Source organism: Rhineura floridana, chromosome 2, assembly GCF_030035675.1.
Source record: "Rhineura floridana isolate rRhiFlo1 chromosome 2, rRhiFlo1.hap2, whole genome shotgun sequence".
NCBI lineage: Eukaryota > Metazoa > Chordata > Lepidosauria > Squamata > Rhineuridae > Rhineura > Rhineura floridana.
The window spans coordinates 237,010,860-237,036,039 of NC_084481.1; the positions used below are offsets into that span (position 1 = coordinate 237,010,860).

The window sequence follows — 25,180 nt, forward strand, 5'->3', positions numbered from 1 at the left end:
CCAGCAGAAGAACGCATCAAGCTGCTCTGCCTCGCTGGAAATTACAGATCTACCGAGTGGTATGGATGAAGTACAAGAGAAAGGAAAACAGCAAGCCAGCTTTACTTATTGGTTCCTGGCCATTGACTGGTTGTTCACACACATCCAAGAGCCCTTGCTTCTTTACAGGCAGCCTGCAAGCTGCCTCTGGTACAACACACATCTCCAACTGGCTCAGTTTTCACCCTTGCCGTTGCTTTTGTCCCCTCATTTAACTCTTCAAAGCACATAAACATTCATAAAGGGTGGTGGGTGGGAACGCAGAGAGCTAAATTTGGCATACTGATTCAAGGTAGCAAGCCAAATCTTTGGCTGCAGGTCTTCTTAGGAAGTTTGCAATGATAATTCCTTACAATTTTATCTGCAGGTGAGTCTGTGCAGGAATGCACGTGCACAGCCAGCAATTGCAAAGCCTGTCAATAGGCAGTAGCAAATTCAAGGGTTCCTGCATATGCTTTCAACCATATCATGCAGGAGTGGGATTTGAGAGTAGAATTCTGACACTCAAGGTAACTGCGAGGATCAGGAAACGGCTTCAAAAAACGGCTCCAGTTCTGCAAGCTAATTCCTACATACTGTGGTGGTTTCTTTTGAACTGCCTGTAGCGCCATCCACAGGTTGGCGTAGGAGCAGTTAGCTTAAGCAGCTTTAAGCAGACCATGAAAGAGTTGCAATGCTGGGAGGCAAATAGGATACCCTCTTTGAGGAAGACAGTATACTTTGAAATGTTATCGATATACTGTTGTGGAGATGTTCACTGACGTTGATATGTGTGACTATTATATTAATTGTTATTATAATAATGTTATTATTAACATTGCTGTTAATTTTATTTTGTTTTGCATATTGTGAGCAGCCCTGAAGGTGACCTCTTTTCCTCAGCAATGGCATATAAATCAAAGTCTAATCTAATCTTGCCTATTTTGTTGAAGTACCTAACCAAATCGTTTCTTATCATTTATTTCCTAATTCGGTCTGCAGGCTGGAAGTTCCCCTCCACTGCTTTCATGGAGGCAATGACACCATGCCCCATACAAGAAGAGTAGTAGCAGAACCAGGAGACTCCCTGCTGCGTGGGATCGAAACCCAAGTATGCCGAGAAGATCCAGGCACTCGCCAGGTGTGCTGTCTACCGGGAGGGTGGATTAGAGATGTGACAGAAGAGTTGTCATCACTCATAAAGCCCACCGACAGGTATGCTTTCCTTTTCATCCACATGGAAATGAATGATACTGCCAAGTGGGGCTACGGAGAAATCATGTCAGACTCTGACGCTCTGGGAAGGAACCCCAAGGACTTTGGGGCCCAGATAGTTTTCTCATTTATCCTTCCAGTACTTAGGAGAGCAGAAGAAAGGGAAAGAAAAATACTCCGGGTTAATGACTTGCTACGAAGGTGGTGCCAATGTGAGAGATTTGGATTCTGGGACAACAGGCTACACTTCCTGGAAGATGGACTGCTGGCAATTGATGGGTTGAACCTCACAAGGACTGAAAAGAATGTGTTTGACCACAGCATGGAGAACATCAGGAGGACTTTAAACTGAATCGTAAGGGGAAGGAAGACATAAACTTGGAGGTAACGATTGACGAAGTCTTATGCATAAGTAACAGGGACAGAGAGAAAGGCTCTAATGGGGCCCAATAACAATTTTTATAAAAAATGTAGGAAGGAAGCCAGACCGTAAATCACATAGTCTTCTATGTCTGTATACTAAAGCCCAGAGTATGGGAAACAAACATGACAAACTCAAACTCTTAATACAGAGGGTAAACACGACGTGATAGATATAACTGAAACTAGTAATGGGGGACTTCAATTACCTCAATATCTGTTGGGAGGCAAATTCTGCCAAACACTGCCCTTCCAAGAAATCCCTGACTCATGTTGGAGATCTTTCTCCGACAGAAAGTTGAGGAAGCAACTAGAGGATCAGCTATCTTGCTTCTAACCAACAGAGATGACTTAGTGGATGAAATGGCAGTTAGAGGAACTGGGGGAAAGTGACCATGTTATACTAGAGTTCTTGATTTTAAAGGAAGCAGAAGCTGAGGGTAGTCATAAGCGGAGCCTGGATTTCAGAAAAGCTGATTTTAATAAACTCAGAACAATGATAAGCAAGGTTCCATGGCAAGCAACCCTACGGAGAAAAGGAGTTTAAGATTGGTTGGAGTTTCTAAAAGAGGAAATTCTAAAGGCACAATTGCAAACAATTCCAACAAGGAATCATAGAATAGTAGAGTTGGAAGGGGCCTATAAGGCCATCAAGTGCAACCCCCTGCTCAATGCAGGAATACAAATCAAAGCATTCCCAACAGATGGCTGTCCAGCTGCCTCTTGAATGCCTCCAGTGTCGGAGAGTGCCATAAATAAATCCCTAACCCTAACCCTAACCCTGACCCATTGAACTCAAAAAGTATGCAAATGATCAAACCCACCCTCCTTTCTCTTCCCTCCTATCCCGTCTTGCCCCTTCTCTCCCCCTTCCAATCCCCTCCCCCTCCTCCTCCCCATGGTCAGATTTACCTATCTTAAGCATGACTGCATGGGAGTAAATCCCACTGAACTCAACAAGCATGCAAATAATCAAACTTGCCCTCCCCTCGTCCTCCCTCCCATCACCTCCCTTTTGCCCCTTCCTTCCCCTTTCCTTTGCCCCTCCCCTTCCAATCCCTTCCATCCCCCTCCTTCCGCTCCCCTCTCCCCTTTCTCCTTCCCTCCCCTTCCCCATGGTCAATTTTACCTATCCTAACCATGACTGTATGGGAGCAAATCCCAATGAACTCAATAAGCATGCAAATGATCAGACCTGCCTTTCCCCTCCTTCCCCTCTCCTCTCCCTTCCTCTCTTCCTCTTCCCCTGCCCACTCCAGCCCTCCCCCACCCCTGGTCAGTTTGACCTATCCTAAGCATGATTGCAGGGGAGTAAATCCTACTGAACTCAAAAAGCATGCAAATGATCAGACCTGCCTTTCCCCTCTCCTCTCCTCTCCCCTCCTCCTTCTTCCTCCTCCCCTGCCCACTCCAGGCCTCCCTCCCCATGGTCAGTTTTACCTATCCTAAGCATGATTGCATGGGAATAAATCCCACTGAAAATAAACATTGAAATGATCAAACTTCCCCTCCTCCTCCTGCCCTCCCCATCCCCTGTGGTCAGTTTCCCCTATCCTAAGCATGATTGCAGGGAAGTAAATCCCACTGAACTCAATAAGCATACAAATGATAAATCCATTCTCAGCAAACTTGCACAGCATCCCATTTCTTGCCTCCCGGATTAAAAAGCAGGGAAATTCACTAATAGGCAAAAAACCCTGCAGTTGAAGAATGTACCTATAGCCCACAGATATTTCTATCAAACTTCAGCCTGCAATGTTTAAACCACTTCATTTAAGGAAAGGTGGACATGGTCAATTAAAAACATAGAGAACACCTAGAAATTTGCTAGAATATATTTCACCTCCCACTGTTTTATCTTGTGCAAACTGAGACACTCCTGATGTCCTCTGGAGACTATTCTGCAGAATAGTCAGTGCCATTATTCCATAATTGTTTTTGTATTTTTTTAGTGTATATTTTGCAAAATGTTGCTGTGCTTCACGCATTCACAGAATGGAAGCAAAAGAAAATGATTTACTATAGGAAATGTCACTAAAATTGCAAAGTAAATCAAACATATTTAAAGTGACTATCTGAACTACTTAAGTGTATCTTAATATCGATGCTTCCTCCCTGCTAAAACAAGATCAACACAGCACATGTCTTGTTTCTATTATCTGGGCTGATCGCAGGTGTTGCCACCACTCACCATATGCTCAGAGACATGTTACCAAATTCTTCCAAGCTACACAGCAAGTGGATTGGACTGTGAAAGACCAACCCAAATTGTGATTTGTAACTGAGATTTTATATTTTTTAAAAAAATCATTCCATTGTATCCCACTTTGCTATTGCCTTGTGATGAAGGGCAGGTTAAAAATATTTTAAATAAAATAAACAAATTACATGAAAAAGGATTTAGATTAAACATTCCTGACAGCACAAGCTGTTTGACAGAGTGCCTCAGAGGGTGATGGTCTCTCTATTCATTAGAGGTCTTTAAGCAGAAACTGGACGGCCACCTGTCAGGAATACTGTAGTTGTGGGTATCCTGCATGAACAGAGGGTTGGACTGGATGACCTTTCAGGCCACCTCCAACTCTAGGATTCTACTTATTGTGTTTACTGTAATCTGATGTTTAGCCTTACTGCACAGCCCAAAGCAGGTCCTTCCACCTGTCTTCTGAGACTGCAGGCAGTGAAAGTTCTACCTGCATAACATTTTTTGAAGTCCTACCTTCAGCAGAAAGCACATTACAGCCATTTAGGTTTCTGTTTTCCATCTTTCCGGTGTCTCGCGATGCAAGCCCCTCTGTTCTGAAAATGGAGTTTGCCAAGACCTTTTTAACTGTACTACTGTTTACTTTCCTTGGAACTGGCTGTGGGTTTCCCTGCCTATTTCTAGAGAAGGAGTCCATATAGGTTCTTCTGGGGACCCTAATATGCATCATCTGTCTACCTGTTGGGGTAGAAAACAGAGTCTGTACAGAGCCTGATGATTGGCACAGTTTCTCTCTCGCGGGTGTTAAAGGAGAGACCAAGGGAATAACAGTTTCAGTTGCTGCTAGACCAGAATTCTGATTCTGTACATGTAATGGTGTAGAAAACTTAGTCCCATCAAAACATTCATTATCCCAGGTTAATGGAGACTTCCTTGCCAAGTTGCCATTTGAAAGAGAGACTTCAGCACTATTGGAGTTAACTACTACATGACTGTCTCCATCTCTTATGGTGCTAACTTGCTCTGAAGTCTCATCCTCTGATTCTTGAATAGCGAACCCAAGATCAAAGTTAACAGAGAACAACTCCTGAGAAGCATTATACAACTCTTCATGATGCTGGACTTTTGCTTCGCTTGCATGATCAAGATCAACAGATGCTTCCAAAGTTTCATCCTTGTGGGTTATTAATGACTTCATGGGGTTTCCTTGGCTGATTGTAAAACCCTCCTCTGAAGGCTGCCCTTCAGGGACTTCTGCTTGATGACACAAAATTGAAAACTCTGAAAACTTCCCTCCATTTCTGTCTGGAAGATGGCTACTCTCTGCAAAATCATCTCCATCAGGGCTTGCATTTCTCCCAGCCCTTTTATGGGATTTCTGATACTCTCCTCCCAAGTGGTTTATTTCTGAATCATGATTTGCCATCAACAGATTTTCCCCTTGAATTCCAATCTGCTCTTCATCGTCATCCTCAAAAAGTTCATCCCAATCAAGATCATTTATCTGGCTAATGGAAGCCTCCAGAATGAACCTTGTTTCCAAAGCATTATTGAAGGAACACAGTTTATGGGTGTCAATGAGTTCAGAGGTGTTCTGAGTTGACATGGAAGAATTCTTGAAAGATGTCAATTTTTCTTCTGGAGGAAGTTTGTCCGTGAACACACTGGAATCACGTTTTTGCACTGAGCCAAACTGTTGGGCTTCATTCTCCCTCTCTTCTTCAGAATCAAAGAATTCAGTCAGAGATGGGGGAGACTGTGTCAGAAGCCTTGCTGCATTTATCAGGATGTCTTTTCCCCATGAAGGGTCCTCATCAGCACTTTTAACAGGGAGTGCAAACAAATCCACCTCTGGTGCTGGCAGATAAAACATGGAAGAAGAAAGGAGTGAATTGTCTTCTGCAAGGCAACTGTAGCCAGAATCCACACTGTCTCTGTTCCAAGAACCACCCTCTTTTGAGGCAGGCTGAAATTCTCTTGCTGCTGCACTTTCGTGATTAGCGATGCTCCTTTGGAGAGAGCTTGTGCTCGCAGATACATCCATATTTTCCTTATTCTTTTCTGACATTTTTTTACATCCAGCATCTTCAACAAATAGCAAAATGTGTGTTGAAAAACAATCTGAAGGGCTGTGGCCCTCTTTCGCATGACCCTCAGATATTACACTCAGTGCTTCAGGTCTATTAACAGATTTGAAGCTGGTTGCTTTGAAGAGAGAGACACATTCTGCATCAAACCCCTCGGAGGAAGACGAGTTATGTTTTGCTTTGGATGCAACTCCCAGGGTTTTTCTGGACAAAGGCACCTTCTGAGCACCTGCAGCATCATGGCCGCTTTTCCTCCTCTGAACATCTGAGGCATCAACATCTTCCCAGTGAAAATAAGGCTGGGTTTTCAGCTCATAACTGCATTCTCCCTAGTTAAAAAAAGACAAAAATTGCGATTTCATTTTGATGGTTGTGTAATTAAATGTTTGTTACAGTCCTCATCCTCCCACCAACTGCATTTACTAGGCTTTTGTTGTTTCTGCCTTGCAAAAGGGAAATGGACCAGGACTTGCCCACAGCCACTCACGGAGCCCGCCCTCAGCTGGCATTTGAGCTCACTGCTTCCAAGTCCAACACTCTGTCCACTGGGACATGTTGGTGTGGCTTTCATACTGTGGGCAGTTGCAGAAAATTACAAATCTAACCATAAATAAAAAATGCTAAACCCAAAGTGAACCAACCATAAAAGTCTCAAAAGTTATTGAAATGTCTGGGAATCTGAGATGATGGAAGCTTTGGCTTGTTTCAACTTCTTTCAATCTGAATTCCATAGAATTCTGTTGAATTAAAATTGTAATTCAATGAAATGCAATGTTAGAAATAAAGAAGGAACAACAATACAATTAAAAATTATACAGCATCTAGAACAGCTCATTACAATTGCTACAAGAGGCAGAAAAAATCATTAGGTGGTCCACCAAGTCCCTCAGCAACGTCCAAAGTGGTGTGTGGGGAAGAAAAGTTTGAGAACCACTGCCCTAATTGTTTTGCAATGAGCAAGTCCAAGCCACTGCCAGCACTGAGATTTCCTCAGTGTCAACTGTTATAGCTATGCTATGTGGTTCAATTAAGTACTATAACAAATCTCTGGGTAGAGTTCCTCTCTTCCAGGCAAGTCCTAAGAGGGGTCCTCACAGATACCAGGCTAAGCATATAGGAAATGATTCTGCATTCAGGGCTAATTAGGGTCCAGTGTGGAGCAGTGTTGGAACGGTTATCAGCAGTAGCAAGGTGTTGGGTTAAAAAGAACTACATAAGACTGGTACACAGTAAGACCACTCTCATCCATGACTTGATTGTGGATGAAGGTGCCGATTTGGTGTGTATTACCAAGACCTGGGTGGGTGAGCTTGGAAGAGTTGACCTAACCCAACTTTGCCCACCTGGATATTCGCTGCAGCACCAGCACAGGCTTGCCTCTGTAGCAGTTTTGATGCCCCATCCACATCTACTGTAGTCCCCAATGAGGTGTCCAGTGCAACGTCTGCTGCAATTTCTTGGGAACGGTTTCAGTTGATGCGGCCTGATGACATAAACAAGGTGCTTGCGATGATGTGGCCAGCAACGTGTCCTCTAGACCCTTGCCCTTCTTGGCTTATTAAAGCTTGCCGAGGGGGTCTGACCGACTGGACCCAGGGTGTGGTCAACGCATCTCTGCGAGAGGGAGTGGTTCCAGCTGCCCTGAAAGAGGCGGTGATTCGACCACTCCTGAAAAAGCCCACCCTGGACCCATTGGTTTGTGACAACTACCGACCGGTTGCAAATACTCCTTTTTTAGGGAAGGTGATTGAGAGGGCTGTGGCGCAGCACCTGCAAGTACTCTTGGATGAAACAGATTATCTTGACCCATCCCAGTCTGGGTTCAGGCCTGGTTATAAGACTGAATTGGCCTTGGTCGCCCTGATGGATGACCTTTATTGGGAAAATGACAGGGGGAGTGCGACCCTGTTATTCTTACTTGATCTCTCAGCGGCTTTTGATACCATTGACCATGGTATCCTTCTGGGCCGACTTGGTGAGATGGGTATTTGAGGCACTGTTTTACAGTGGTTCCGATCCTAACTCCAGAGTCGTTCTCAGATAATAGCATTGGGTGACTGTCTTTCGGCCCCCTGGCAGCTGTGCTGTGGGGTGCCGCAGGGTACCATCTTGTCCCCCATGCTGTTTAACATCTATATGAAGCCCTTGGGAGCAGTCATCAGGAGATTTGGGGCGAGGTGTCAGCAGTATGCTGATGATACCCAGCTCTATTTCTCCATAACATCTGAATCGGGAGAGGCCGTGCAAGCCCTGGACCGCTGCCTGGACTAGGTGGTGGGCTGGATGAGGGCCAATAAACTGAGTCTGAATCCTTGCAAGATCCGGAGGCACTGTGGGTTGGTAGTTCCAGAGTTCAGATAATTGGTCAGTTGCCTGCTTTGGACGAGGTCGTACTCCCTCTGAAAGAGCAGGTCCGTAGTCTGGGGGTGCTCCTGGATCCATCTTTGTCGCTAGAGGCCCAGGTGAACTCAGTGGCATGGAGTGCCTTTTACCAGCTTCAGCTGGTGAGACAGCTGTGGCCGTTTCTGGACCGGGATAGCCTGACCACTGTTGTCCACGCAATGGTAACCTCCAGGCTGGATTACTGTAATGCACTCTATGTGGGGCTGCCCTTGAGGTTGGTCCGGAAGCTGCATCTGGTGCAAAATGTGGTGGTGAGACTGCTCACTGGGGCAGGGTATCACCAACATGTCACCCCACTGCTGAAAGAATTGCACTGGCTGCCCATTTGCTACCGGGCCATGTTCAAGGTTCTATTCTTGGTGTTCAAAGCCCTATACAGCTGAGGACCAGGATACCTGAAAGACCGTCTTACCCCTTATATACCCAGTTGATCACTGCACTCTGCAGGTGAGGGCCTCCTGCAAATACCATCTTATCAGGAGGTTCGTTCTGCACAATATAGGAAATGGGCCTTTAGTGTGGCAGCACCTACCCTGTAGAATTCCTTCCCTTTGAATATTAGGCAGGCACCATCTCTGCTATCTTTTCGGCGCCTTTTGAAGACTTTTCTTTTTCAACAAGCCTTTTAAGTTGAGACCTATCCCAGTCTGTGTCTGTGTCAGAATTGCTTAATATGTTTTTTAATAATGTTTTTAACCCTTTTTAAAAAGTTTTAAAAATGTTTTTAATGCTGTTTTGTCTTAATGTATTTTAAGATTTGTTTTTATAATGTTTTAATGTGTTTTTAGTGCCTTGTTTGCTGCCCTGGGCTCCTGCTGGGAGGAAGGGCAGGATATAAATTAAATAAATAAATAATAATAAGCATTTTTGAAAGTGACTGTATGCTCTCCTCAGTTTTGGGATTTCCACTGTTCCAGAGCTGGTCTCCAAAGAGAACAGGGAGCAGAAACAGAAGAAAAGATCCTGAGCAGATCCTTTAAAAAGAAAATAACAATCATAATGCTTGTAGAGGCGGGCTACTGAGTGTGCATAGTGGAGGGCAAAGCCCCCTGATCCGGGAAGGGATGGCTAACATAAAAAGACCTGTTCCATTTTCAATGGAAATGGACTGCCTTCAAGTCAATTCCAACTTATGGCGACCCTATGAATAGGGTTGTCATGGTAAGCGGTATTCAGAGGGGGCTTACCATTGCCTCCCTGTGAGGCTGAGAGGCAGTGACTGGCCCAAGGTCATGCAGGGAGCTTCATGGCTGTGTGTGGATTCGAACCCTGGTCTCCCAGGTCATAGCCCTGCCCTTCCTTCCAGTAGGAGCCCAGGACAGACCCATTAAGACTGATTCTAGTTTATGGAGTGGTGTTGGTCTGCTGGCTGTTGTATGCAGTAAGGGAACATGCTCACTATGGCCTATGCCGCATGGGAAGCCCCATTCCTTTCTTCAAGGGCAAACAGAATACTTTCTGTAGACAGGCTGCCTCAGCACCCCATTATTGGGTGGGAGGAATTTTGTAAGCATTTGAGTCCTTCCCAAACAGAAGGAACAAGCTAAAGTGTTTTTATTTTACCATATTTCTGCACCACTTTTCAGCCGTAATGACTCTGAGTGGTTCACAATGATAAAATCAGATTTACAGGTAGCTGATACTGCTTTTACAATAACAGATCCAGAATACCAGGTTCTCCTGGTGATATTAAGCACTGATATCACATGGCTCCTGCCTCTGAAAGATACTGGTGGCAAAGGGACTTGCATGGGGAGACCTTATTTGCATAACATTTCAACAAGCTACTGGTTGGAAAGTAGAGTAAGTTCAAGGGACAGAAGGAAAGGAGGGAGCGCCGTGCTATTGCCGACCACTGAAAGAAACAATTGTTAGGATGTCAAATGTCTGCTTTATCTGTGACCATTATAGAACAAGCTGAAGGATCTTTTATCTCCAATCTTAGCACTAAGCACTTAGTGCTGAGATCAGAGACAATCTCTCTGCTAGCTCTTTATGGGTAAAAGGCAGCATCCCCCATCCCAAACCTGAGGTCAGGAAATGCTGCCTCTTACTTTGCACAGAATGATTTGTGCAAAGTAAAAGGCAGCATTTCAGGCTTGGAGGTGTTTCCCCAAAGCCATCTAGTGAGGTTTATGGCTCATCACAGACCTCCAGAGTCCAAAATCCATTCCTACACGTTGCACGGCATGAACCCTCAGCCTGTCTCAACTTCCTTTAATAAGGGCACAGGCAAAAATGGGTCTCTGGCAGAAAGTAGCAACAATTACAGCCCCTTTGTTAATCACATCCCCTTTGTTAATCACATCAGAAAGCTCTGGTAAACATCATGGCTTTTCACATGACCTTACAGAAAATGCTTCTCCTGTATATCCCCACCCCTCACCCTGTGTTGATCTCTGTTCCCTGCCAGGAAATTCCAGGGTAGGGATTACTAACATTATTAGGAAAAGGACTATGGTATTTGTGAAGATTTCTTTCAGTGGGACATTTGTGACTATTTGCCTTGCGTTAAATATAAAGCATGAATTCAGGTATGACTATGACAGAGAGCACTGTGTGCTTGCACAGTGAGGTTGTGGCTGGTTTTCCCAGGGAGCTTACCCACCTCTTCGTGTCTCATCTGCTCTATCATTTCCATGACGCTAATGAAGTGGTAGCAACGATCCGAGTGGTCCGTCAGAACAGTAGGGAGAGGGCGATTCTGCCACAGTCTCCACTCTGCCAGAGACAACTCGTGGACCTCTTCAGCTTGCGAGTCCTGGATTTCAAAACACAGAGAGAGACTCAGAACTCATTCCAGGTTTTGGTTGCCAAAATACAAAACATCTCCTGATCCAGATTTCATGAAAAGAAAAATATCAATTACAGGCCTTGACCTATCAAGAAAACCTTCATTGCAAGAAGATATAAATGTAAATGTACTGCCTTCAAGTCGATTCCAACTTATGGCGACCCCATGAACAGGGTTTTCATGAGGCTGAGAGGCAGTGACTGGCCCAAGGTCACCCAGATAGCTTCATGGCTGTGTGGGGATTCAAACCCTGGTCTCCCAGGTCATAGTCCAACAATACATACTCTTTATTTTTAGCACCAATTTCCTAGTTGAGAGACTGATAACACTGAACGACTGCAAATCGACTGCGGAATGCCTCGTCTTCTGTTCAGCAGCTCTTCTAACTTCATCTAATCACAACGCTACAATAACAGCCAGTCTAGCAGCCACATAATTCCTCTATTAACCTTGCCAAGGAAGGGCATTCTTTTATCACAGTAGCCACCAACCTTTTTGGACCAGTGGGCACATTTCAAATGTTATTTATTTATTACATTTATATCCCGCCTTTCCTTTCATGCTAGAAACCCAAGGCGGCTTACATAAGGTTCCCGGGCGGTCTCCCATCCAGGCACTGACCAGACCTGAGCCTGCTTAGCTCCAGCAGGGAGCTGGCCTCATGTGCCTTCAGACCAAATTGTGAGATAGCACTGGGGCCTCCACTCCTTTAATGGCCGCTGGGGGAGACATGGCATAACACAAAATTAGAGAGCAGTCATGGTGAAGCTTTCCCCAGAATTGTATTTCCATACTACTGGGACCACCAATAACACCCACAAGGGCTCTCAGACTCTGAGCTTTTTTCTTTTTTTTCAGTCAAATGAACCAGCCTGGCTGCTCCCACCTGTCAGTGTTTTTAGTCAGTGAGTAAAGTCAAAGCTGTGATTGATAAGTGAGCCACAGGAAACCCTGGAGTCCTAAAATAGCTTCTGATTTCTCCTCCCTTTTAGTGCACTTTTTCTGCTTCTGTCTCCCTTCCACCACCACTCCCCAGTCCTTTGAATCTCCATTGTTTCCCCTTTATTTTACCCCTAGCAACTAGGACACATCCTTGCTGTGGTGGGTTCATCTGAGATCAGGTAGTCCATAGAAGTTATTTTCTGCAAATACTATTAAATGTTAAAGTTGTTTATTAAATATGTTTTTAAGATGTTCTCTTTTAATATGTTTTTAAAGATGTTTTGTTTTAATATGTTTTAAAGTATTGTTTTTAAGATGTTTTGAAGTGCTTTTGTTTGAAGTGTTTTTGTTTGCCATCCTGGGCTCCTACTGGAAGGAAGGGCGGGATATACTACTACTACTACTACTACTACTACTACTACTACTACTACTACTAGTCACTGTATAGTTTCCAGTACAATGTTATCATGCCTACTCAGACGTAAGTGCCTTTATGTTTAATGGGGCTTACTTCCAGGTAAGTGGGTACAGGATGGCAGCCTGGGCTTTAATTTAGGAGTTAGCACTGGGGAAAAAACTGGGTTCTCAGGCCATTAGCAGGTGTGTGGCAGACATAAATTCAACAGGTTGAGCCTCTTCTAGTATGGAAATGCAATTCTGGTAAAAACTTCACCGCCCCAAGGCACCCACAGCGCTCTCTCAAAATTTGAAATGCTCCCACTGATTCAAAAAGGTTGGTGATCCGGGCATACTATAAAAGGCTTAACCTGTTGCATTTCTGTCTGCCACACAGTTGCTAAAGGTATAAGAACCCCGTTTTCCCCCAATGCTAACCCCTAAACTAGCCCTTTGTTACCTTTGACAAGGGATCAAACTGTTTTCCTCCTAGCTGAGGCACATTCAGCAAACCCTATCAATTCCCTCTTCCTTGGGGAGGCCAGGGCCAAGAAGATGCCAGCATGGTTAACGAGCAAAGTCAAGGAAGCTCTTAGACGCAAAAAGTCTTCCTTCAGAAAATTGAAGTCTTGTCCGAATGAAGAAAATAAAAAAGAACACAAACTCTGGCAAAAGAAATGCAAGAAGACAATAAGGGATGCTAAAAAAGAATTTGAGGAGCACATTGCTAAGAACATAAAAACCAACAACAAAAAATTCTATAAATACATTCAAAGCAGGAGACCATCTAGGGAGACAATTGGACCCTTGGATGATAAGGGAGTCAAAGATGTACTAAAGAACGATAAGGAGATTGCAGAGAAGCTAAATGAATTCTTTGCATCTGTCTTCACAGTGGAAGATATAGGGCAGATCCCTGAACCTGAACTAACATTTGCAGGAAGGGATTCTGAGGAATTGAGACAAATAGTGGTAACGAGAGAGGAAGTTCTAAGCTTAATGGACAATATAAAAACTGACAAATCACCGGGCCCGGATGGCATCCACCCGAGAGTTCTCAAAGAACTCAAAGGTGAAATTGCTGATCTGCTAACTAAAATATGTAACTTGTCCCTTGGGTCCTCCTCCGTGCCTGAGGACTGGAAAGTGGCAAATGTAACGCCAATCTTCAAAAAGGGATCCAGAGGGGATCCCGGAAATTACAGGCCAGTTAGCTTAACTTCTGTCCCTGGAAAACTGGTAGAAAGTATTATTAAAGCTAGATTAACTAAGCACATAGAAGAACAAGCCTTGCTGAAGCAGAGCCAGCATGGCTTCTGCAAGGGAAAGTCCTGTCTCAGTAACCTATTAGAATTCTTTGAGAGTGTCAACAAGCATATAGATAGAGGTGATCCAGTGGACATAGTGTACTTAGACTTTCAAAAAGCGTTTGACAAGGTACCTCACCAAAGGCTTCTGAGGAAGCTTAGCAGTCATGGAATAAGAGGAGAGGTCCTCTTGTGGATAAAAATTGGTTAAGAAGCAGAAAGCAGAGAGTAGGAATAAACGGACAGTTCTCCCAATGGAGGGCTGTAGAAAGTGGAGTCCCTCAAGGATCGGTATTGGGACCTGTACTTTTCAACTTGTTCATTAATGACCTAGAATTAGGAGTGAGCAGTGAAGTGGCCAAGTTTGCTGACGACACTAAATTGTTCAGGGTTGTTAAAACAAAAAGGGATTGCGAAGAGCTCCAAAAAGACCTCTCCAAACTGAGTGAATGGGCGGAAAAATGGCAAATACAATTCAATATAAACAAGTGTAAAATTATGCATATTGGAGCAAAAAATCTTAATTTCACATATACGCTCATGGGGTCTGAACTGGCGGTGACCGACCAGGAGAGAGACCTCGGGGTTGTAGTGGACAGCACAATGAAAATGTCGACCCAGTGTGCGGCAGCTGTGAAAAAGGCAAATTCCATGCTAGCGATAATTAGGAAAGGTATTGAAAATAAAACAGCCGATATCATAATGCCGTTGTATAAATCTATGGTGCGGCCGCATTTGGAATACTGTGTACAGTTCTGGTCGCCTCATCTCAAAAAGGATATTCTAGAGTTGGAAAAGGTTCAGAAGAGGGCAACCAGAATGATCAAGGGGATGGAGCGACTCCCTTATGAGGAAAGGTTGCAGCATTTGGGGCTTTTTAGTTTAGAGAAAAGGCGGGTCAGAGGAGACATGATAGAAGTGTATAAAATTATGCATGGCATTGAGAAAGTGGATAGAGAAAAGTTCTTCTCCCTCTCTCATAATACTAGAACTCGTGGACATTCAAAGAAGCTGAATGTTGGAAGATTCAGGACAGACAAAAGGAAGTACTTCTTTACTCAGCGCATAGTTAAACTATGGAATTTGCTCCCACAACATGCAGCAATGGCCACCAGCTTGGACGGCTTTAAAAGAAGATTAGACCAATTCATGGAGGACAGGGCTATCAATGGCTACTAGCCATGATGGCTGTGCTCTGCCACCCTAGTCAGAGGCAGCATGCTTCTGAAAACCAGTTGCCGGAAGCCTCAGGAGGGGAGAGTGTTCTTGCACTCGGGTCCTGCTTGCGGGCTTCCCCCAGGCACCTGGTTGGCCACTGTGAGAACAGGATGCTGGACTAGATGGGCCACTGGCCTGATCCAGCAGGCTCTTCTTATGTTCTTATGTTCTGGCTCTCTTTCATCCCCTTGCTGTGCTCATTTCTTCCTCTTTGGCTGTTTTCGCCCCTTTCCTCACCATCCATACCTACCAACTGCAAAAACAGACCTTTTACCCTCAGCAATTGCCCCAAAGTCTTCCACCTGCTTTCTTCTGATTTTTACCTAAAAACCTCCCCAAAGCTACACTACCCAAACCTCCTTTATTCTTCCGACAACTTCTCCTTCTCTTTCTAAAAACAAACAGCTCTAGTTAGCACCCAATTGCCCCTTCTGGTGCCCTCCCCTTCAGCCAACATCCTATCCCCCTTCCTAAGTTTTCCTATGTGTTCCCAGGAAAGTTTTTAAAAATAACCCTTTGCATGGGTTTTACACTTTTCTAAACTCACCCTAGTACTAGATTACAGTTTACTGATTTTATTGATTACATGTGTTAATTCCCTTTTGAGACAATAAGCTAATTCCCTCTTGATATAGTAATTTTACTTCTGATGCCTCTCTTTTGTCTGTTAAACCTTAGAGTGCCCAATTCAGGCGCACATCTAGGTCTCCACGTCAAAAGATTCCAACAGGAGGTGTCCAGATTGCACGTGAGGACTTCAGGCTTGCTATCCTAACATCTGGAATTCCTGCCCCAGGCCAGAACTTGCCCAACAAGCACATCTGGGCTCTACTTACTGTTCTCTTCTCATCTTCTAAAGTTTCAAAGTGACTTCGAGGCATAACTGGTTTTTTTATTCCATCGCCAGCTTTTATTTTATATAATCCATTCCATCTTTCAGATTCTTCAGCGGTAAGGCACCAACCTTCAGTTGGACTGGCTTGCTTTGCATCTGGCAAATGTTGGGAGGGAGGGGGAGAAAACTTGTATTTTAGAGCAAAAAGGGTAAGAAGAACACACAAGACACGTGACACAGAGCTCGTCAGTCGGAACAGTCTTCTAAACCCCAGGAGCCTTTCCCCCTTCCCTTTTCCCCTTATGTGGTCCATGATGAATCATGCTGGGGGGGGGGCACGGACTGCAAATCGCAGCATGGCAAAGACTCTCTTCCCTTGGAGGGGGGGAATTTCAGAGGTTGTTTTTTCTTACTTGATGACCCATTAATAGAAACAGACCATGGGGAAGGAGTGAGATGGGGTGGCAGAGAGGAAGAAGAGAAAACATCACTGAACACACGGGTAAAACCTTTGGCTAATACACACCAATGCCCTGATGAAGCAGGATCCCAGTCTGCGGAGCCTGAGCTGAAAGAGGAGTTGTGTGTTCAAACAAGTGGTACATGTAAGGTTCCTGTTCCTAATCCAGATGCTGGACTATACACATAGAACATGGCTAATGTGCCTCTCAGCTAGAATGGGAGAAGTGAGGAGGGTTGGATTTAGTTGCTCCTGATCTCCCTTCCTAAAACAGCTGAAGGGTACAATAATGCTTCCCTAAAGCCCTGACAAGCAAGGCATAATCGTAAATAGATTGTGGAGCAGGGCTCTGCTTTGAGCCCCCCTTCCCCTGTGCTTTCTGCAACCCCATGTTGTACGTGGCTGTCTGTAAAGGAAGCCCAATGAACAGGCTCCAGCTTACATGTAGCCGCTCTGCACGACTGGGACAGATGCATACATGCAGGCTGGGTTAACAACCCAGATGCTGGCAGGAGCCAGAAAGTCTGAATATATAACACAGATTGTGTGCCAGTTACATTGGCTGCTTCTACATTCTCAGATCCATTATATAAAGGGCTGGTGTTTACCTTTAGATGACCTGCTGTCAAGAAAGCTGTTTATGGCTTTAAAAGACTACCTGCACCGTAATGATCCTGCCTATACAGGAAGCACTGCCTCAGTGGTCCTGTTCATGTGCCTGCTAGTAAGAGCAGCGAGGTTGGTGAGTATATATATATATATATATATATATATATATATATATATATATATATAGTTTATTTGCGGTCATTGACCCATACAGATAAAATGGATTAAAATACAAGGGTTAGAATACAAAAAAGAAATAAAATGAAAATATTAAGAGATACAGAAGGTACCACCGGAAAATTAAATTATTTACATGAAGGCAAGCTAATAAAATAGTTATTCATAACTGGCATAAAAGAAACTGGAATTTGCATAACTTTGTATTGATACCATCACTTTAAAAGGTTTGCACGTTTAATTTGAGCTACATACACGAATTTAGCTACCTCTCTCGTGTATTGCTCATTCAAACCGGACAAGAGACAAGTTATAAGTAGCTCAGAAGCTTTACTGGAATACTTTGCTATAATTGGAGAGATGTATTTGTGGCGGTCCTGGGTATATAATGGACAAGCCAACAGGACGTGAGAGAGAGTTTCCAGGACCCCCTCATTACACAAACATAGGCGTTGGTCAAAAGGGTTGGTGAGTGCAATAGGCAAGGCCTTCTCAGTGGTGGCCCAGAGCTATTGAACTCCCTGCCGATGGATTTATGCATAATCTCTAAAGTACAAGCATTTAAGCAGGCCTTGAAAACTTTCCCTGCTGTCTTTAACTAGATGGCAAACAGCTTGTTGTGATTCACAACAGCTACTCTTTTATAGTAAGATGTACCTTTTATGCACCTTCTCAGGTGAGAAGACGTGATTCACTAGAAAAGACAACAGTGCTTGGAAAAACAGAAGGGAGTAGAAAAAGAGGAAGGCCAAACAAGAGATGGATTGATTCCATAAAGGAAGCCACAGACCTGAACTTACAAGATCTGAGCAGGGTGGTTCATGACAGATGCTCTTGGAGGTCGCTGATTCAGAGGGTCGCCATAAGTCATAGTCGACTTGGAGCCACATAACAACAACAACACATGCACCTAATATATATCTATGGTATCATTGTGCCGTCCCTTTTTGTGCATGCCGCTTTGTAAGACCCCGAAGAGCTTATAATAAATACTTTGAATGAACAAAAAAGAGAATCTTGGGAGAAAGAGAAACAAATGTCTCTGTGTGTGCACAATGCCAGTAGATGCTTCCCTCCTCTCACCTGTGCCAGTGGAATAGGAAAGCCACTTCTGCAGCCGAATCTGGCCTCTCCTCTCTTTTGAGCTGGGCCTAGAGGTGCTTGGCTCACCCTCTCCAGGTGTGATCAGCATCCTGTGCATCCTTGGGTTGATGCCTTCTGGAATCATGCGTGGGCTGTGCTGGTATAAGTGGAACCCTTTGTTTTCAGAAATTGCTTTGAGAAGACTTCTTTTATTGGACTGGCTTTGATTGTAAGTCTACAAAATGGAGAGGAATTTGGGTTTTCTGCAACTTCTGATCCTGTGCATGTTTATCTGAAAATACATCCCACTGCATTCAACAGAACCGACTCCCTAGTAAGGATGCATAGGACTTCACCCTGAAGCAAACTTGCAGGCCTTGCACGCTTGGGCCAAGAGGCAGCTCTCTAGACCAACTGACATCATCTTAATAGATGCAGCCAGGTGATTTGGTAACTTTTTTGGAACTCCTCTGGGAGGCTCCACTGGAAGGCTCACATTACGTTCTCCATCATAGCCCACCCACTCACCAGGACAACGTATCCTGGCTCCAGTAATCAGATAAAAACAGGAAAGAGAAGGCAAAAATGTGCACAGTTACTGCCTTTAATAATCCTGATTTGCCATTCCTGCTCATAGGTTCATGCACTTAACCTTAAAATGACTCTGGCTCATAGAAATCCATCCCTTGACCAGGAAAGGTCACAGTGCAGACACAGCTGATAGAAGGAAACTAGTAATGCAAAGGGAGAATGCTTGCTACATAAGGCAGCTAGAGGATTGACTGGAGCCCTACAAACACCAGCGCCTTAACTGCAGCTCCATCGACACACTGCTGCAGATGCTGCTGCCCACATCTGTTCTCAGCTCATTTCTTAGCTTGACTGGCTTGACAAACCAATTTCAAACCATGGATTATGCTGGCTTGTTTAGTTAAGCCTGGTTTATTTTAAACCAGGATTTCTGGCTCGCATGCATTAGTAAGCTGAGATTCTTTGAAACTGAAAATAAACCTGACACAAGTTCTGCTCCTGGCCACACAGAAGGAAGACACCGGAAGGAGGACCACGTTAGCCAATGCTTTGCTTGGGCTTACTGAGGCTCATCCATTGAACGCTAAAAAATGGTGTTGTGTTACATACAAACCAGTCAATATTGTCTGATAACGTAATCTCCTCCTTGTACTCATTTTGTGGGAGATGGGCGCACAGAACATCTGGTCATGATAGGATTACTCCACCACAGCACCATGAGGTACTGCTGCGTCCATCAGTTTCTCTTAACCTAAGGACTTACTTTCAGGTACAGTAAAATCTTAGGATTTGGGTTCATGTCTTTAGGAAAATCAGAATAATTGAAACATTAGGCTATGTTGAGGAGTGCAGTGAGTGCTTATGGAATGAACTGCCCTTTGCTTCCTTGGCTTACTCGCTCTTCCCGTCCTTCAGAAAGGATGACAAGGATCCGTCCTTGCCGCTTGCGTCCAGTGCGGCCCATTCGCTGCACAAGCCGAATTGGACTCTTCTGAGCATCAAAACAAACGATGAGATCAACTTCCCCAATATCCAAGCCTTCTTCTCCTACACATGTGGAGACTAAAGTGTTGTAGCCACCGTCACGGAAACGTTTCACTACCTAGGGGATGATTAAAACACAACATTCGCTTTGGAGAAAACCTTTCAATCATTTTTTGCCCCTTGGTGAGGCCACCATCTCGCTGAAGCTCAGCAGGTCTAAGTCTGGTTAGTGTCTGGATGGGTGACCCTCTGGGAATCCCATCTACACACTTCAGTTCCCTGGCAGAAGAAAAGCAGGATATAAATGTAAAGGGCTGAGGTGGGGGGGGAATAATTGCTATTCTGGAGAAGATTAACTCTAGAATGCTTTTTTACCAGTTCTGTCTTGGGTATGCCAACTACCTAGAGAGGGCTGACCTTGCCACAGCTATCCATGCTCTGCTTCATGCCCAGACTAGTCTACTGCAATGCACTCTACTTGGGGCTGCCTTTCAAGACCCTTCATCTGGTTCGCTACATGGCCTCCAGAGTGCATGGGGGGATGATACACTCTGTCAGCATCTGTCACACTTTTATATCACCACAATTAAGAGCTATGATGTGTATTGTTATTTAACTTTTGCAGATTGTATTTTGTATTGTTTTATTGATGCGTTTTTATATTGTATTTTATATTTGTGTTTTTTGTAAGCTGCCTTGAGGGCCTTTGGCCAAAAGGCGGGGTATAAATAAACTAATAATGATAATGATGATGATAATAATAATAATAATAACCACCTGCACCCTGCCCATACCTTAACACCTGTTTTGGAGCTGTGCTGGCATGCCTACCCCTAGGTCAGTAAGGTGAGTGGCCAAAAGGGAGAAGTCCTTCTCACGGATATGGAACTCCCTCCCACTAGACCTACACCAAATCTCTACACTTGGAAGGCCCCCAAGACCTCTCTTCCAGGCATGATATTTGCCAGCTGGGAGATGGTCTGTCATAATTATGTTATCTCTGGTTCTGTATTTTTTATGGCAAGTAGTGTTTTGAAGTTTGTACTTTTTTATCTTTTGTTTTGCTTGTAAGCCACTTTGGATGGACAGTCGCCCAGCAAAGCAGCATTAGAATATTTAAATAAATAAAAAGTCACGCCTCCAAAGGGATGATGGAAAGGAAAAAGCTGCCAGGGAAGTAGGGCGCTGTTGAGAGAACTTTTGCAGGGATACTGGGTGGGGCAGGAGCTGCATTTGTGTATTTTAGATTGTTATCCTACAAGCTAACAAGCTGTTTTGTTTTTAATCTGTATGCAGAGGTTAGTAAATTGTAGGTGGTTTATAAATAATCATCCTTACTGTCAATAGTTATAAAGGCACACTAGTTTCACACCACATGGTAACCTAAGATATTTTATTGATTGATTGATTGATTAAATTTATATCCTGCCCTTCCTCCTCAAAAAATTTGAAACACAATCCAATACAGCTGTGTACTAAATTGTAATAACAAATACACATTTGTTTCTATAGATTTCTGCCACTTCCTTCATCAAGATTTAAGTACTGAGCATAAGAGTCTTATGGAAAACACATTTTATCATCTGAAATAGGCAAGAATATTACAGGCTTGACCTACAGTGACAATTCTGCAGCCAAACTGTGATCATGTGCTTGTAACTGTGAGCAGCACGGTTATATACTCATTAATTCTATAAATATCAGCAGCTTTAACCACATGTTAAATGAACAAAGGATTGGAACCATCATGTTTAAAGCAACTGTTTATAGCATCTAACCTCTAAATGGGCACCGCTGTGTCACAAAGAGCACTTTCTTGGCACCACAAGTCTCCCTGGAGCAACAGTCTACTAACACAACAAGCCAGACATGTACAATATGCCAATTTGCCATGCAAGGCTCTCTGCCAGCCCCATGGCCCATTCTTACCTCAAGCTGCTCCTTCTGCGTAAAGCCCTTCGTGCTCTTGCCTGTAGAGTGGCCCACAAAAGTCATGACCCTCACAACCGGGTAGTGTTGACTAAGCATCTCTGCAATTTCCTGGACGCTGTCGCGAAAGGAGGAGAAGATCATGACTCTGGTATCTGCAGGCTTGCCTTCAGATGTATTCGGATCTATTTGACACAGAAAGCAAACCCATAACCAATGTGGTTATAGAGAAAGGGAAAGGAGGACACAAAAGCAGTGGGATCCACGTCAGGAAGTGTATGGCCCCAACTCCAGTAAGTTTCATTAGATGACTGGGCTTGAGGAGAGAGTAGTTTAATGTTTATTTATTTATATATTGGATACAGTAGTCTCTGCAGTAGTGGAATGCGAAAAAGACAAATAATTGGGTGTTAGAACAAATTAAACCAGAACTATCACTAGAAGCTAGAATGATGAAACTGAGGTTATCCTACTTTGGACACATCATGAGAAGACATGATTCACTAGAAAAGACAATAATGCTGGGAAAAACAGAAGGGGGTAGAAAAAGAGGAAGACCAAACAAGAGATGGATTGATTCTATCAAGGAAGCCACAGACCTGAACTTGCAAGATCTGAACAGGGTGGTTCACAACAGATACTATTGGAGGTAGCTGATTCATAGGGTCGCCATAAGTCATAGTCGACTTGAAGGCACATAACAACAACAGTCTCTTTTAGCAACCATATGGACATTATACAATTCCTGGAATTTTTCCAGTTCATTATTTCAGTCTATGACATACATTTCTCACTACACCAGGAGAGGAGGGCACAAAATGTCCTCTTTAAATTTAACTGTACATTTTTGAAAATAAAAGCAGGTAGAACTCATTATCAACAGATCCAGTAATGGTCAGTTGTGTAACAACATTTTGTAAGGGACTAATAAAGTCAAATGATTATAAAGGCCAAGGGAAAAAAGCAGGTTATGCTAAGTGAAGAACAGCAGTCATGCTTTTTTCAAAAAGGCCACAAACCCTGGCAAGCTGAACATAAATTTACACTGAAGAAAGTTGAGGAGAAAATTGAATGGCTAAGCAAAGAATATACTTTTCCAAATGCACACAAGAAGCCAAAAACGTTAGGATGTAAATTGATGCATACTACCGATTAGCATAGTTAGCATTTTAATTATGTCCAGACTCTACCTCCACGTTCCTTCCAGGTTCTGAAATGTTCTACAACAACATCTTCTAATTTCTTTAATTTTGGGTGACTGTAGATGAATTGCTTCCTCTTTCCAGCTCCTGTAATCCCAAAAGGTTCTGTTTTAAATCTCACATTTCTAGATAGCTTTACATTTGTTACCTACCCTGTGAAACAATACCAGGTAGATTGTTGTTGTTACTATGGCCTAACATATTGGTAAGAGACAATGAAACTGTTCAAGATACACCATATATTTAGCGATTCATAGTCATTCAAAACCAACTCCAAAAAGGTCTGAAGCAAAGAACATTTATATAAGAGATGAAACAAATATATTTGTCTAAAACTAAATCACCACAGAAGCTTCATTCTTTAGCAGAGACAAGACACCTTTTAATATCTCTAAAAAATTAATCATTCTCCTGCCACCTCCATGTTACTGTCTTCACAAGCAAGCCAACTTCATTAGGAATATCAGAATGAATTTGAAATATCCTTGATCCCTCAGTAGTTGACATAATGAGTAAGCTCTGTTGTTGTCTTTTAGTACTGAGTAGAAAATTACCAATCTAGTTTTGTTTTTACCATTTGCTGAAGACACATCTGTGCCTGCAAACATGTTTTCAAGCTGACTATACAACTTCATGAAGTCTTCATTACGCCCAAGTTCATTTTTGGCACGAGTCATACCTTTAGAGAGAAACAGAGGGGCAAACAGATTTAAAGATGTTGAAAAAAATTGCCATCTGGCTTATTTAAATTGGTTCCACAATCTGCAACAACAGAGACACAGTTAAGCAATGATGCATTATTACTTAGCTTTAATGCCATTTCAAAATGTATATCAAAATGCATGAGCTGCAGCTTGATTAAATAATCAAATGGCTGTGTGTCTGCCAGGCCCTAAGAATTTATGGGAATAAATACCCAACCTTTCAGCTATGCCAGGTTGTTGAAGAATTGCATTGTGCTACCAGGTTTTTTCATGGATCACCTGAGTTGGACAAAAGTCAACATGCATACTACCCCAGCCCCGCCTCAGAGGAGCCAACAGCTCTGAGGACGTTTCTCCTTCCTGGTTTATCTTTGCCAGAGGACTTCCTTGGCTCCTCTCCAGCCTGCCCAAGCCCAGGCACACCATGTCTCCTCCTTCCCTGTTCCTCCTACCGTTACTGATTAAAAAATGGACCCCATCTCTATCTGATACAAATGGCAACCCAGACTGCAGTCCAGATGCTAGAACTAAACTTATTTGGGAAGGACCAGTTTAGATAAAGAAAGCTTGAGGAGAACAGTTAATGGTCTAATTCTTTTATAAGTTTGCTGTGTAGCTCTATCTTACTCCACTCCCTTTTTATGTTATGCTTTGCGAAGATGGAAGAAAGCCAGTCAATGTCTCCATCCCCCTCTAATTTCCATAAGAGCTGCAAACTTTCACTAATAATTGCATGCATGTGATGTGTCAGCTAAACCTCAAGCAGTGATTAATGCCCAAGGGGAAAAAGGGAAACTTTCTCTCCTGTCCTGTCCCATTTGCATATAAAGCTAGCTGATATGTTTTTTTGACCCTTTTTAAAAGCTTTTTTTAAAAAAATGTTTTTAAAATTGTTTTGTTTTGGTGTATTTTAGGGTCTGTTTTTATGATGTTTTGATGTGTTTTTAGCGCTTCTGTTTGCTGCCCTGGGCTGCTGCTGGGAGGAAGGGCAGGATATAAATCAAATAATAAATATATAAATAAATAAAATAATTGCTCTGTCAGGGTGTAAGTACTGTAACTTTTCCTTCTGGCAATACAGTAAGAACTGATGTACTCAGCTGAAATTACTATCAATATGGCTTTTAAATCTACATCTTACATTTTGCTGCAAAAAACCAATTTATTCTTAAACCTATTTTGATTCTATAATATTAAAAAAAAAAAATTATTTATTAGTCGCCCATCTGTCCGAGTTAACGGACACTCTGGGCGACGTACAACAATACAATACAACAATTCAAGTACAGTATAAAATAATATATAAATCAGCAAAACACAACATCACCGTCAATTCAACTAAAACCATCTTCAGTTAAGATTCCATAAAAACTAATCCCCCTCAAAAATCCCATAGGCCTGCCTGAATAGCCAGGTCTTTAAGGCTCGGCGAAAACCGAACAGGGAGGGGGCATGTCGGAGGTCAAAAGGGAGCGAGTTCCAGAGGGTGGGGGCCACAATCGAAAATGCCCTCTCTCTGGTCCGCACCAGCCTAGCTGTTTTCACCGGTGGGACCGAGAGAAGGTCTTGTGAGGCTGATCTCGTTAGGAGGCATAATTGGTGATACTGGAGGCGCCCCTTCAGATAAACTGGGCCGAAACCGTATAGTTCTGGGATGCTTATT

The 25,180-nt window shown here is 43.4% G+C and overlaps 1 protein-coding gene across 2 annotated transcripts in view; it reads right to left on the bottom strand.

Annotated features, from left to right (window-relative positions):
• The window catches only part of FANCM (FA complementation group M), a 70,636-nt gene that overhangs the window by 19,148 nt on the left and 26,308 nt on the right, over positions 1-25,180 (bottom strand). For both annotated transcript variants that reach the window (XM_061612646.1, XM_061612645.1), the window contains exons 7-14: positions 23,388-23,492; positions 22,802-22,900; positions 21,612-21,796; positions 19,594-19,800; positions 18,168-18,402; positions 15,840-15,994; positions 10,955-11,107; positions 4,373-6,272 (exon numbers count right to left, since the gene is read on the bottom strand). In XM_061612646.1, coding sequence (XP_061468630.1) covers positions 4,373-6,272; positions 10,955-11,107; positions 15,840-15,994; positions 18,168-18,402; positions 19,594-19,800; positions 21,612-21,796; positions 22,802-22,900; positions 23,388-23,492 — 3,039 coding nt within the window. The remainder of the gene's footprint in view (positions 1-4,372; positions 6,273-10,954; positions 11,108-15,839; positions 15,995-18,167; positions 18,403-19,593; positions 19,801-21,611; positions 21,797-22,801; positions 22,901-23,387; positions 23,493-25,180) is intronic.